A 15996-nucleotide genomic window follows, 5' to 3' on the forward strand; every position below is an offset into this window, starting at 1 on the left:
TAAAAAAAAAATAATGACACTTAAATGTATGATTAAAAAGCAACTTAAATTATTATAATGAAGTACAGGCGCTGTTTTTATAAATATTAGCAGACTATCTCAATATTATCTTTTTCATTTTGAAATTTAAAATACAAAGACCGACAATTTTTAATTACTTATTCATAATAATTTAAAGCATATTATAAATGCAAAATATATGTTTATAATGACATACTTGAAAAATTTATAACAGATATTTTTACTTAAGTATATCTGTAACATTTATTAACTTAAAAATAATTATTCTAATTTTCTGACTGAAAAAAAAATCTTTTCATCACAAACATTAGATAATCCATTGAGTGCCATTTAATAAATATAGTAGCATTGAAATAATCGATTTTTACATGCAATCGTAATTTTAAAGATTTTTTTCATCCCGCACTTTATTTTTCTGCGATTTTGTTCGAAATGTCAGACAACCCTAAACACAGTGGAAGAAAAGTTATTCTTCAGAGTTTTCTTGCTCCGACGAATCATTGACTAATAACTTTTTCTAACAAATTTATTCAAAAATATTTCGATTCTCGATGAAAGCACAATAATAATATTTTTTTCAAACGACTTATTTCGACTAAAATATCTAACGCGATGTTTTTAATTTCGAAAAGATTAACCTGCATTTTAAATAAAAAATGAGCAACAGGTGTCATCGTAGAATCGTCTGCGAGTTGTTTCCAGTTCTTCATTCTGTCTTTTTTCACCTGACAGTAATCAACACAAAACAATATGTTACCTCAAATCGGATTATAGAATGAAACAATTTAGTGTCACTCCTAATTTTATAATTATTATTCCAAGATTCCTTTCAAGACAGTTATAAAAATGTATTTAGTCGTAAAAATTTGTTATATTTTTGTTTTATTTATATTAATTGAATGTCGAGGAGGAGTTAAAAAGAAATCAAGAGTGCGTCAGGATTTTGAGTTCACTCTCCATGGTAAGTTGAAGCTCAAAATTATAATCAAATTTACTTTATAAATTTATTTATTTAAGTCTTTCTCTTTTAGCGTTCCCTAAAAATGTACTTAAGACATTATTTGGCACTTTTTTTTTTATTGTCGATATTTAAATATATCAAAATTAAGCGAATGGGTGTTTTAAGCAGTAAATCTGTTTAATTCTTATAAAACTTTTATTTTCACATAATGAAAATATATAAAAATTTTATCTCCTTAGATATAGCGTAGGGAAAAATAAAGACTATTTGAAATTAATAAACATGAAAATAAAGTTAATAAATATGAAAAAATTACATTCTTTTGGACAATACAAATGCGGTGCAAAATTTATAATTATAAAAAGAATTACTGATATGGATGTGCTTTTTCTTAAAGCATTTACCTCATTAATTAAAATTTCTTTATAAACGAATTATTTTTTATTTTGTTTTGTTAAATCAGTGTCATTATATTTTATGCAGCAATTTTTGAATTTATGCTGCTTTAATTTCCTTACGTTAATATTTTATCAGTAACTAGCTGAATACCTGTTCTCCGTACGAGGTGAAAAATACTTAAATTATCAATAAATAAGTACTAAACAACACTGTGAAATCATGCACTATGACTAATAAAGCTAAAATAATTCTAATTTTTTACAATTTATTATTATTGTTCGTCTTTTGTTGCGAACTTTACACTATTAGATTAAGAAAAACACGTGTTTAGTAGTTTATCCCATCAAACAATTGTATTCACTATCTTTTGGAATGATGTTATTGCTTGAGTTTGTGATGTATTTGTAGCGTTATAGCTTATTAACTGCAGAGTATTAATGCAATTTTAATAGGCACCAAATATACTAATTTTTCCTACATTAGTATATTTGGTATTGATTGAAATCGCACCAATTACCATGTAAACCGAAAGTGCATATTAACAAGATTTATTAAGCACCATTGGCATGAATAATAGTATATCGATTTTTTTATGTTCCCCTTAACAAACTAGTTCCATTTCTTCATTATTTTTGCTTTTCACATTAGCCAAAATTAATCAAACATCATTGGTGTTAATTATAGTATGAGTATTTTTTACTCTCGCCTAAGCCATTTTTAATTACCTAGTTTTATAGACATATGTTTTAGAAGCAAAATTATATGAAAAAAATAATGAACAGATGGTCTCTTATTGCTTAAGGAATACTAATTTGGTAACGCAGTCCACCTATGTTGCCACGCTCGTGTTGATCATTGAGTTTATCTGACATAACGAGGAAAAAATAATGAAAAATAAGAACGTGCAATAAACCTCAGTAAGCAATCTCTAAAATCGTGTGCGATTTCATTTATATCTATGCCAGTAAGAAAATTCCATTTTTTTAAATATCTGGAAAAATGCTGGAGGATCTAACTAAAATTTTCGGACGATTTTTAGGATAAGAGGCTTAAGTTGTCCCTCTCATCCACTGTCCAAATAGCACAAACGATTCTGGAGTTAAAAGAGAAACAGACGAACACACAAAAATTCTTCATTTTATTATTAGAACAATGAAATATGTAAAAAATCAGGAAAGGATTCTTGATTACTGGGAGCAAAAATGCTTTTACAAAAAATTTTTAATTTTGTTTCGTTTCATAAAAAATCCGATAGTAACAACAAGTTAAACTTTTAAATTTTGAGTTGCAACTAAATTTTTTTCAACAATTTAAAAGAATTGCGTTGTTTGCTCAAGAATTTTTTTTTCTAAAAAATATTTGTTATAAGCTGCGTCTTTTATCGACTGACGTTAACTTTCACTACTTCAGTTAACTTCAGTTAATTCGCTACTTCAGTTATAACATGAGTACACACAAAATGTAAACAAACGATAACAAAACTTCAGAATCTCTAGTTACAAAGAGTAATTACAATCGTATTAACTGAGCCGTGGTGGATCAGGGAATAGAGCGCTCGCCTTCCAATGAGGTGAACCGGGTTTGAATCCCAGCAATGGCTAGTCGATACGAATTCCACCCAGACCATAGTGCTGTAAAGGATCATGGCAATCATGGTGATCATCCGACGTAAAATATTATCAGTGGTAAATGGATCATGGGTTAGCCTCCATGTCGTCAGGTTAACCGTGGGAGAATTTCGTGGTTTTCCTCTCCGTGTAACTCAAATACTGGTTACGCCCATCGTAAAGTCCTCCAAGAAGGCAAATTTCTTCCAATATTTGATCCAGGAGTTCCCTTGTTCTCTCGATTAGGTTCAAAATTACAAGGCCTTAACCAAGGATTTGAACCTTAGTAGTCGTGAACCCAAAATTGGGTCGGCTGTTCAACGATGATAAAATAATCGTATTATTATCCTTATATAAATCTATGCTATACGATATATAATAGGAAATAACTCAATTCTGATTTTTTTTTAATCATAAAAATGTCCACTTTATTTAAATGCCGCATTCATAGAGGCGATCCTCCTACCATTACAATGAAATAAGGCTTTTAGTACAGCAGACCGATCTTTCAACACTATAGTGAGAGACATTGTGATTGTTGGAATGCAACAAATGGAGTAAAACAAATGGCAAAGCAGAACAAACAAGGGCTGACAGTATACAGGGTGTCCCAAAAGGTCGTTTACAAACTTAACATGCTGGTCTGTCATATCATGATGAACAAGAATTACATAGGAACTTGTGTCCGAAAATTAAAACTGAGACCGCTAGAGGGCGATAAGTGCAGGTTTGGATGAGGAGAAAAAAAATGATATCGATAGCGGTGTTAATATGATTTTTATTATAAAACATCATTACATCACAGCAAATGCTCAAAATTCCTTCCATTCGCCGCAATGCACGTTTCACAGCGTCCTGGCGATAAGATCCATGTCCGATGTTACAGGTGTATCGGACACTATGGACTTCATGTGTCCCCACAGATAGAAATCCAGGGGAGTCAGGTCGGGGGATCGCGGCGGCCATGGGACTGGTCCGCCTATACCGATCCAGCGATTAGGATAAGTCCTATCGTGGTATTCTTGAACAGCGTAGCTAAAGTGGGCAGGCGCTCCATCATGCTGAAACCAGATGTTTCGGCGTGTAGCGGCTGGAACGTCACCCATCAGATCCGGCAAAACTCTTTTTAAAAAAATGCGATAGGTATTTCCGTCGAGGCGTTCAGGTAGAAGGTAAGGGCCAATCAACATGTCACCGATAATACCAGCCCAAACGTTTACGCTGAAACGTTGTTGATGCGCATGGGCACGTGTACATCTTGGGTTTTCATGCGCCCATGCGTGCATGTTGTGCAGGTTCACGACACCATCCCGTGTAAAGCAGGATTCATCAGAAAACAAAATCCATGATGGAAAATCTGGCTGTGCGACCCGCTGTTGCAAATACCAGCGTGAGAATGCAATGCGTTTGGGATAATCGTCAGCTCACAATGCCTGTACTTTTTGGAAGTGGTAAGGGTGTTGCATGTCATCGTGCAGTATGAGCATTATGATGGAACGAGCTACACCCAAGACACGTTCGCCTTCTCGGAGACTTCTTTGCGGGTTGATAGCATACTCCTGTAGCACGGTTTGCTCTACGACAGATGTGCGTGTAGCACGTTCTCGACCGATGTGGCTACGTGCTACGAAAGCACCTGATTCACATAATCTGCTGTGCAATCGTGCTGACGTCTGTTTGGGAAGCGCTCAAGGTACGTCCGTGCTGCGGCTCGTCCATTTCCATCAGCTACGCCGTATACGTAATGCATGTCGGCCATTTCTACGCTACTAAACTCATTCATCCTTCTCCTTCAACGTCCACGCCTGAAATGATTGTTTTTCCCACTCTCCCGTTTTCGTGCAATTATCGCCCACTAGCGGTCGCAGTTTTAATTTTTGGACACAAGTTCCTATGTAAATCTTGTTCATCATGATATGACAGACCAGCATGTTAAGTTTGCAAACGACCTTTTGGGACACCCAAGGCGGAAGAGAGCAAAACAATGAAAAAAATCATTTCATTATATCTTGCAAAATAGAAATAAAAACTTTCATGGCTACCAAGATTTTTTTAACAATTATGACCCATACATCAGATGGTTTGTTGTCAAAATTAAATAGGGATGAATGCTTATAATTTAAAATAGTAAGAGCTCATATTACTCTTTACAAAAAACAGCTGTAAATGAAACTATTTCACTACCAGTTTCTTCTCTTACTTTCGGCCCTGAACCGAACTAATTTTTTTTATATTAATTTTTATTATTAATTTTAATTACCACAGTTTTAAATATTAAGTTTTTAATTTAACGTACATAACGTGCTTTAATGTAGTTGAGTCATAAATTTCTTTGGCAATGGAGAAACTCTTTTAACAATGCAAAGTTAACTTTTGACTCACTTTATAATTTAGAAAATATAGGTTGACTAATACAAAAAAATAACAATAAAATAATAATAATAATACTGTGGTTGTAGACTGCCGCACCTTATGTCAATATTTCTTTAATTATAAATGAGAGTTACCCAAACCCCGCATTTCGGTATAAAATCAGTACCTCTGTTCATTTTTGGAAGTTTTCCCTAAAATGTGAGGTTGCTTTTCTTTTAATTCATGTTTAATATGTATCACGAACAATTAAATAGGCATATTACATGATATACATTCATGAATAAAAAATTTTTATTCGTTGTCAATATAATTCTTTTAACTTTTCAAAACTTTTTAATAGTTGTGTTCCAATTTTTTTTTTCTTTCACTTTTCCTCTTTGTTGAGAAAATTTCTTTAAATCTTTATAAATGACACTCCCACATGAAAATATTTTTTATCTTATAGCCAGTTATTGTGTGATCCTTCCACTGAGGATTGTGGAGAAGAAATTCAAAATAATTTGCCCTTTTATTTATAACCAATTTGCAATTCGCGATCGCAACACTCGAATACGCCATCTGGGGAGAGACCGGTTTCATGCCTTTAGCCCTTCTCCCTTCCCTCTCCTCCTCTCTTCAGTTGTATAGGAATGTACTACGATAATTTCTCTTTTCTTAATATTTTTCCCTTTTATTTAATAAAAATATTTTTTAAAATTTCTATGATACTTTTCTTTAGAACTATGTTTAATGTAGTTTTCAGTTCCATATAGTTTTTTAAGTTAAAAGATTCTAATCTATGTGAAAATCAAGAGAGAAACTAACGTACTTCCTTCCTCTATGACCTTCCACACGCTAATGGGGAAAGCATGTGAAGTGTTGCCATAGGAAAAGAGTTCTGCTCTACGCCACCTGCAGCCCATTTCGATCGCCAATTTCAATTATATCCATTCAATTTCATTCGTATTTATTTAAATACGAGTTATTTCAAAACTTATTAAATATGTAGTTAGTGTATCTACTACTTATAAATGAATAAAGACTAGTTCTACCCAGAATAATTTATTTTTGAAAATGTTTTCAAATCTAAACTTACTTTTTATTTGACAAATTGGATCTCTGTCTTTAGAACTCATTAAGTTTTAAGTTTCACAAAAAAAATTAACTGATTTCATTTATTAAGAAATTAGTTTGCAATAATTATGCAATAATATTCGTATTAGCATTTTTATTAGAACCACTAATATGAATATTGTTGTTGAATAATATTAAGTATTATTAATACGTTTTATCAAAGCTTTAATTGTTTAATAAAAAAACGAATTTTTATGTTTTTTATTTATTGAAATGAGAAAAAAAATGAAATGTTTAATATATATTTTTTAAACAACTTATTTTTATCAACCCTGGCAAAAGGTCTCAATGTTTCACCCAGTACCGCTGAAACAATGAGCACGCTTCTGAGTTTTACAAGTATCGATACCGCACACCTTTCATCCCTTCACAGGCTGATAAAAGTAGTCATCATTGATGGCTGTCAGTGTTGCTATACTGGAAACCCTATTCAACAACTGTTCTCGCTGGATGCGATTTTTCCCATGCGAACAAGAATTTGAAATGAAAAACATGAAAAAATCGCACATCACTATAGGAGCCCTATAGGAGATTGGGAGAGAAATATTCATGACTGATCTAACTAGTGGCGAATCTTCTGATTGTAACAATAAAATGCAATAAATATGGAAATGTGGAGGACTCCTCTTTTTCTCCATGCCTCCATTTTCACTGAATGATTTTCCATCAAACTGATTCTCAATCTCTCTTGGGAAAGTTCGAAAATGCGTGAAAAACATTCAGTGAGATTAAACGTGAATCCACCTGAAACACTAAGAGTTTCGGTTGTGATCTACGAAACACATATATGAGCAAAACTAAACCGCTGGAAGCGTATCAATATCATATGTTTACCTTTTTTAGTGTTTTTGAAAATTGTTATTAAAGCTTTTTATATTTGTTGTTCTTGCAATTTCGGTAATTTTTTAGCTTGTATCATTTAATCATTATGTAAATAGTTACCTGTATTTATTTCTCAAATATAGTGTAGCTGTCATTGCTCGCCTAGTTAACTATTCGGAGATTTCTCAAACACACACAAATTTGGTAGTATTAATTTTTTTTGTGAAAACCTAGTAATTTTTGCCTGAATTAATTTATAGCCGAGGAATTTAATACATGTGTTATTTAATATCAATCCTGTATTATTATTTTATATATTAATTTTTTTTTTTTTTTTGCATTAAGCAATTAATGTTAAGTTTTTTTAAGTAGGGTGACCTGGGGTGATTCCTGATCAAAAATTTAAGCATCTATTTTGTGAAAAAACTATTCAAGATAGAATTTTAATATTTACTGTAAGTTTGACTACCTTCTTTTGTTTGAAAATCTAATTAGAATTTAAAAGTTTTTAAATTTTTAGTGATCAGGAATTACCCCTTCTCTTGATCATTTCTGGGATAATTCCTGATCATTTCGGGATAGTTACTGATCACCAGTTTTTATAGTAAATGGGTTGTTTAAAAATAATTATACAATGGTAATTAACAAATAAGACATTAAGGTCAAACAAATAAACCAAAAAGATATTTTTAAGCAGCTATTAAAACGTTTTATTTAAAAGCAGGAATAAAGATTAACACTTCAGCTCTGGCAGCAGCTCTCACACTGAAATTTTAATTTTCAATCATTAAAAGAAATTTGCTATTTTTGCTTTCTAGAAGCTTAGTATCCTTTTTAGGCTTATAATTTCTCACCATATTTATATTAGGTTAATTTATCAACTTAAAAATTATTCTAACTATGTACACACATAAAATTAAGATAGAAGAAAGGTAAGACAAGCTAGAAATGGTGCATATCAGAACACATTTGTCTTGTATACAGTTAAAAACAAATTTTGTGATTATAGTTAAAATATATTTTATAGTTGTTCCACTTAATAAACATGAACTGTTATTTAAGAAAAGAATGAATATCTTCTTGAATATCTGACGAGGATTGTTCATCAAGCGGTATGATCTTTCTCCAAGATCGTGATAAAGTAGACAATTTTACCTTTGACCATGCTGCTGATATTCCATATACTGCAATTCAATAACGAATATTGCTTTCAAAAATTTGGTAGTGTTATAACTTCATGAATCAAATTTTTTCAATCTTGAAAATGTTTCTCTTTAAATTTTCTGTTGACTCCGGAATGAGCACGGATAATCTGCAAACCGGATAATCCGCGCACGGTTAATCGAGAGTGTACTGTATTTATAAGAAGAAATGACAATGATCAAGAATTGACCCAGTGATCAATAATTACCCCATCTGTAGGGGGCAACATTTTATATAGTTTCCTATAATCAATTATAATGTTTACAGTAGATGCTTAAGCTTACGCTATTTTTATATCAAGGAAAAAGAAAGTAACTCAAAATATGTATTAAGAGAAGGAAAAATGTGCACAGTTTGAGACCCATCTTTGAAATGGAAAATACAGAAAGCATTTTAAAAGATTACTCATTTTGTTAGATTAAACAAAAAACTATTATTAAGTAAATGGAGTTATACTTTAGTAAAATGTACAAGCATTCTTGTCCATGTCTCAAATTTAAAAAAAATTAATTTTTTTTAAAAGTAAAACTTAGGTAATCATTATTTACCCTAGAAACAGAGTGATCGTGAATTACTACAGGTCACCCTGCCAAAAATTCTTCAGAATTTTGACCACATTTGTAAATGAATAATTTTTAGTTTGAAATTATTAAAAATTGTTTTTTTTTTCTTTCATATTTAGTCTTTAAACAATGCTAGCTGTAAAATCAATATTTTCTTAACAGTAAAAATCGCATTTTCTAGAGTTATGCTGTATTTATATCAGTATATAGGGAAAAAAATGTGTGTAATGTTCAATGATACTTAACAGTTCAGTAGCTGTTAAATATTAATTGCATTTCTTTAACTGTTATTTAACATATGTAATCTCTGTTAATGTATTTTTAGCTTGTAATTGCAATGGAAAATCCAACAAGTGTTTCTTCGATCAACGGTTATTTGACAGAACTGGCAGTGGAGGTCATTGCATTGAGTGTGAAGATAATACTGAAGGAGTCAATTGTGAGCGTTGTCAACCTCTTCATTATAGAAGAAAAGATGACAAAGAGTGTGTTCCTTGTGCCTGTGATAGTGTCGGTAAATGCTGATTTTTATTATTTGTATTAATTAACACTGAATTTATCTTCATTTTATAATTTGTATAGATAATTACTGAATTTTTACCTTTATTTTATAAGTTGTATTGATTAATATTAGATTTATCTTCATTTTATAATTTGTATTGAGTAATACTAAATTTATCTTTATATTCTTTTATCTATTTTCTAGATTTATCTATAGTTTGATTATATTTGACCCTTCTAGTTCTATGTAACTATATTTTGCAATTGTTTTTTTTTTTTTTTTCATTTAGTGAATAGTTCTTTTTTCAATTTTGATTTATGGAAGAATTTATATATTAATATATTGGTTCAATATTTGAAATTAAAGCAATCCTACAAACTTTTTCATATTTTTTTTATCTTCTAAGTAAATATGTAATTCTGAAAAGAATTGTTGAAAAAAAAATTTTTTGTGGATGATTAACTTTTTTCTTTCTTACATTTTAATATTGCTAATATTTATATAATCAGGTATAAAAAAAAAGGTATTTTTAGTTTTTATTTTAAAGAAGTTCAATATTTACTAGGTTCCACCGCAAATCAATGTTTGGAAGATGGCCAATGCCAATGTAAACCAGGTGTTGGCACTCGAACTTGTGGAAAATGTGCACCAAATTTTTATGACATGACAGCTAATGGTTGCAGGTAACAATTCTCCTTTTTTTTTTAAATTATTAATGTTTTTGTTTTTTAAGGCTGTTCTTATGTTGCTTTGTGTTTCTGCTAATCCTTTGAATAAATTAACTAGGATTTATCAAATTCATTGTTAATTATGCCATCCCTTCTATCTATTGCTTTTCTTTAAGTGCATGATATAAAAGATTAACACAGATTGAGTCTTTTAATAATGTAAATGTGCAAACATGGGAAAACCAATTTCAAATTGACTCACAGTTTACAGCATTGATATGATTAACAGTTGAATTATTTAAGCTGTAAATTTTACTTATGATGTCACTTTTTCGCAAGCATTATTCTAATTGAGATAATTTTTGTTTAATTCTGTTTATTTTCAGACCCTGTGGATGCAATCTTGCTGGTATTGCTCCAGATGCACCAAGTTGTGATCCATCCTTAGGTTATTGCCCTTGTAAAGAAAATGTTGTTGGTCAAAGATGTGATAGGTAAATATTTTTTATACATTCAAATATGTTATTTTAAGTTATTATATTATATGTTATTGTATTTTATGTTATATGTCCGTGATAAGAATTGTATATTTTATTTTGTAACTAGTTAATTTTTACATTATTTATCAAGTAACACCTAAATAATAGTTTTCTCAATTGTTTTTTTATTTTATTTTTAGGTAAATTAAATTTATATTTTCCTTTAAAATAAATTATTTTATCTGTACCTTATTTGAAATAAATTTTTGGAATCTACATAATTTTTTTATTATTCAATCAAATATTTAATTATTATTTTTTTTAAAAGAAAAAAAAATTCTACTGACACTTATTATGCATTTGTCGCATTGCAATTGCTTGTCCCTATAAATATTTAGAAACTTTTTCTAGTACAATATTTTTTGCAAGATCGTTTAAATCTTCTATGAAGCATAGATTTAAAAAATTATATTGTATTTTTCATTAAAGATATTTTTAAAAATGTCGCTGTTTAGAAATATTAAGTTATATTTATATTTATTTATAGTGTGTTCATCTAGTTTAAAAAATTCATCTATATTATTTATGAATTTTGCACTATCTACAGCTATGTACCCTTTATCTATCTATCCTTTATAATTAATACATAGCTGCCAACTCTACTGGTTTTTCCACTAGACTACTGGATTTTGATAGTTTCTCCTGGTCTACTGGTTTATTTAAAATTCTCCTGGTTTTTGTACATTTTAGAAAATTCCCTAAAATTGAGTAAGTTTCTTAAAATAGAATAGAATTTCTTAAAATAGAATTCTTGAAATAGAATTTTTGTACCGACTATTGCTTTGCTTGCTTGAATTATTAAATAAATGTAACTAATACATAAAGTGAACCTCATTTATAGAAATCAATTCAAACCTTTTTTTTTCTAAAATGTTCCGTTTATTTTTATTCAGAGCTCTCTTTTTAAATTAATTAAAAAATTCTTTTAACTATGTTTGATGAATTAAATGCCTATTAATATTCAAAATTATGAGTAAACATAATACATAAAATTTTAAGTATGTTTAATGTCTATCATTAACTGGAAAATATTACAGTTTTTCTATTTTGATGACTATCAAAGTCCCTAAAATTCCCTATGTGTAAAATATTTAGTGCATGATGCAACAATTATCGTGAAATTTATATTATTTTGTAAAATCTACTGGATTTTTTCCTATCCATGTTGGCAGCTATGTTAATAGTTTTAAAATTTTATTTATCTATTAAAACGATACAGTACTTAAATTAGATTCACTTTAATTGCCTTGATACATTAATTGTATTTCAAATGATCCATATTTAAATTCAATGTTTAAACGTGAAAACACATTCTTAAACAGTAAAATTTTAATCAAATTTGAAGCATTTATTGTATTACTTAGAAAAATAGTTATTCCGAAAGGGTGGTATATTCTTCATATGTTATTTGTATCATATATCCATTTTTTCTGTATTTTTATTTTTTTTTCTTAAAATAAAAAATATATATTAAAAAGAATAAGTTTTAGTTTAAAATTTAGAATTGTACCCATGTAATATTTTTCTTGTAAAAACCACTTACAGGAAATGTTTAGTGTTTAAACACAAATTCTTTTAGGTAAATGGCAACAAATTTAGAGGTTTTCAGTGAATGAATATATCAATGAAAGAACATCCATTTGTATGCTTATATTGAATCATCATTAATTTTACCTTCCATTAAAAATATTTTGAATTTTACCTATGCTTCACTCTTATAAAGTTGAAGTGATAGTTTTTATTTAATTCGAGTTGCTTTCTATATTATTATTAATATTATTTATTTATTACATGAAATGCTTTCTGTGATAATAAGTGAAATATTTGTCTGTTACAGTTGCAAAAAGGGATTTTTTGACTTACAATTAGAAAATGAATTTGGATGTGTTGCCTGTTTTTGCTATGGCCATTCTAATGAGTGTCACAGTGCTCCAGGATTTTATAAAAAGCCAATAGAATCAAATTTTGAGAGAGGTAATCATTCAACAACAGATATATATATATATATATATATATATATATATATATATATATATATATATATATATATATATATATATATATATATATATATAATAAATACAAGAAAACGCGAAGAAAGTTAAGAAAAACAATAAAGTTTCATTTATTGCGCTTAAGCTGCAAGTAAACAGAACCCATTAGATAAGTTCAAAATGAAGAATAAAGCAAAGAAAAATTAAAGACATATGAAAAAAGTGTTATATTCAAAAAATATTATTATTTTTCCAGTGTTATATTTAAGATTATATATTGGTTCGTAAACGTGGTTATAATTTATTTTTAATTTCATGGATCATTTTAACCTATAATGTCCTTAAATAAAATAATAATATAATAGATCGTATAGAATTTGGAATAACTATTTAATAGTTTACATTTGCGTTGTGAACAATTTAAATCAAAAATCAAATAACGTATCTAAAATATTCAAATAATTACAACGTGATTCTAATGTTAAATTAATTAGTATATTCATACCTTAAAACCAACATTTACATTCAGTATTTACTATTTCTCCAATGTGCTCGTGCAGGCCATCCACGTGACTCGAAAAATCTGTTAGCAAATTTAATCTGCTAAGCCAAGCAGCAATTTGGACTGTAATTAATTTTAAGCCATGATAATTGGCATTATTTAACGAAATATTTAGTTATTAAAAAAAAAAGGAATTATAGATAACCTTAGAGAATCATGGCACTAGACTGCACGTTCACGAAATTTAATCCTATACATGGAATTAGCACGAGGCATAGTCAGAATTAAAGACAAATATTACTTTTAAAAACAAAAATGTATTAAAACATAATTCTTGGTTACAACATATATAAAACATTCTTCTTAACACACTAATTAGAATGTCTTAGGAATTCAAAATTTTGGTGCAACATCTCCAAAACAAAATTTAAAATGTTACAATAATTTAATATATATTATGGAAAATAATTCACATTTAACAACTTATAAAAATTGGGCTGGGTTTAAAAAAAAAATTATTCGCACGTGATTTAAGATTATCGGCGTAATTAGATTTTTACATATCTATTTTAAGTTAATTTTAACATTATAATACTTTTCGACATTGTTAATTGCGATTTTTAACCATCTCTGATACAGGTCTTCACTCATGGGTCATAAGCTAGTATGTTGTGAGGTTGTGATGTTTCGATTAATGCGTGTGTTCAGTAGATAGTTATGGGGAGGTTTGTCAATAAGTCTTATAAAAAATAAAAAAATAAAAATCTTTTTTTTTTCTCTTGACGGGATGGAATGTTATATATTAATTTTCATCGTTAATAAATTTTTATAAACAAAAAAATAATCGAGACATCACAAACCATTAATTGAATTGTTAAAACTATTTTTATTTTATTTTTAATGTTTAATCTGTTTTGTACAATTGGCTGGTGGCTGGGTCGCGTGTAAGCGATTTTTCCCCTTTTTTGAGTTTTAAGTCCCTTCGCAAAGGATTTTTCCCCAACAGGCAGTAAATGGCTGAAGAGGAGTGACGTAATGGTATGAGAGCCTATCAGAGCTTGCCAGAGGGCGCTGTTTTCTCCCTCCTTTTTTCGAATTTTCGACGCAGAGCGCGTTAGCCAGTCTCATAATTTTTTTCCTTAAAAGTAGCACGTTTTTTTAGGTAGACGTTTTAGGGCTACTAGGCCCTGGATCCAGGGACCGGATGACCGATAAGTATTTTTTTTTCTTTCAAACTGGCGTATTAAATTAGTAATTTATATCAATTAACAATGTCGAAAAGTATTATAATGTTAAAATTAACTTAAAATAGATACTTAAAAATCTTATTACGCCGATAATCTTAAACGACGTGCGAATAATTTTTTTTTTAAACCCAGCCCAATTTTTATAAGTTGTTAAATGTGAATCATTTTCCATAATATATATTAAATTATTGTAACATTTTAAATTTTGTTTTGGAGATGTTGCACCAAAATTTTGAATTCCTAAGACATTCTAATTAGTGTGTTAAGAAGAATGTTTTATATATGTTGTAACCAAGAATTATGTTTTAATACATTTTTGTTTTTAAAAGTAATATTTGTCTTTAATTCTGACTATGCCTCGTGCTAATTCCATGTATAGGATTAAATTTCGTGAACGTGCAGTCTAGTGCCATGATTCTCTAAGGTTATCTATAATTCCTTTTTTTTTTTAATAACTAAATATTTCGTTAAATAATGCCAATTATCATGGCTTAAAATTAATTACAGTCCAAATTGCTGCTTGGCTTAGCAGATTAAATTTGCTAACAGATTTTTCGAGTCATGTGGATGGCCTGCACGAGCACGTTGGAGAAATAGTAAATACTGAATGTAAATGTTGGTTTTAAGGTATGAATATACTAATTAATTTAACATTAGAATCACGTTGTAATTATTTGAATATTTTAGATACGTTATTTGATTTTTGATTTAAATTGTTCACAACGCAAATGTAAACTATTAAATAGTTATTCCAAATTCTATATGATCTATTATATTATTATTTTATTAAAGGACATTATAGGTTAAAATGATCCATGAAATTAAAAATAAATTATAACCACGTTTACGAACCAATATATAATCTTAAATATAACACTGGAAAAATAATTATATTTTTTGAATATAACAAAAGGGGGAAATAATAAGTAAAAAAATAACAAACAACAGGTTAAAAAAAAAAAGGGAAGAAATTTTATTTAAAAAACCGGGGGGGAAAAGAAATAATCTTTTCATCAGCCCACACGATTATATCTGTATATCTGTTTTTTTTTTAACTGTTATTTTTTTACTTATTATTCCCCCTTTTTTCATATGTCTTTAATTTCTCTTTGCTTTATTCTTCATTTTGAACTTATATAGCTATATATAAGTTCAAAATTATGTATTTAGAGATAATTATGTAAATTTAGAGATAATTATGTATAGCTTTAGAGATAATTATGTATTTTGCATCTGTTTAGTAATGTTTCTGAAAAAATAAACTCAACCAAATAAATTAATTTTTTTTTAAAAAGTTATATAAATTTGAAATTTTTGACTTGAATTTTTGTGCAACTAAAATGTTGCTTAATTTTAGTTGCACAAATAGGAGACTAAATATTAATTTTCTAATTGTTTGATCCAAATTGATTTAATATTATTCTTAGATGTCTTTCTGTCTATGAACATGTCCATTCTTCCCCGTTATTCAATGAAACACAT

General features: G+C 28.8%; 1 protein-coding gene across 2 annotated transcripts in view; it reads left to right on the forward strand.

Moving 5' to 3' along the window:
- The window catches only part of LOC107449945 (laminin subunit gamma-1), a 75036-nt gene that overhangs the window by 32764 nt on the left and 26276 nt on the right, over nucleotides 1-15996 (forward strand). Inside the window, exons 1-5 of one of the 2 annotated variants that reach the window (XM_043046181.3) lie at nucleotides 497-982; nucleotides 9388-9576; nucleotides 10130-10247; nucleotides 10619-10726; nucleotides 12609-12745. In XM_043046181.3, coding sequence (XP_042902115.2) covers nucleotides 868-982; nucleotides 9388-9576; nucleotides 10130-10247; nucleotides 10619-10726; nucleotides 12609-12745 — 667 coding nt within the window. In that variant the 5' untranslated portion in view covers nucleotides 497-867. Of the gene's footprint in view, nucleotides 1-496; nucleotides 983-9387; nucleotides 9577-10129; nucleotides 10248-10618; nucleotides 10727-12608; nucleotides 12746-15996 lie in introns of those variants that run through there. The other variant, XM_087158428.1, reaches the window with a different exon arrangement.

Source organism: Parasteatoda tepidariorum, chromosome 1 (assembly GCF_982258835.1).
Source record: "Parasteatoda tepidariorum strain Cologne lab strain chromosome 1, Ptep-v5.0, whole genome shotgun sequence".
Lineage (NCBI taxonomy): Eukaryota > Metazoa > Arthropoda > Arachnida > Araneae > Theridiidae > Parasteatoda > Parasteatoda tepidariorum.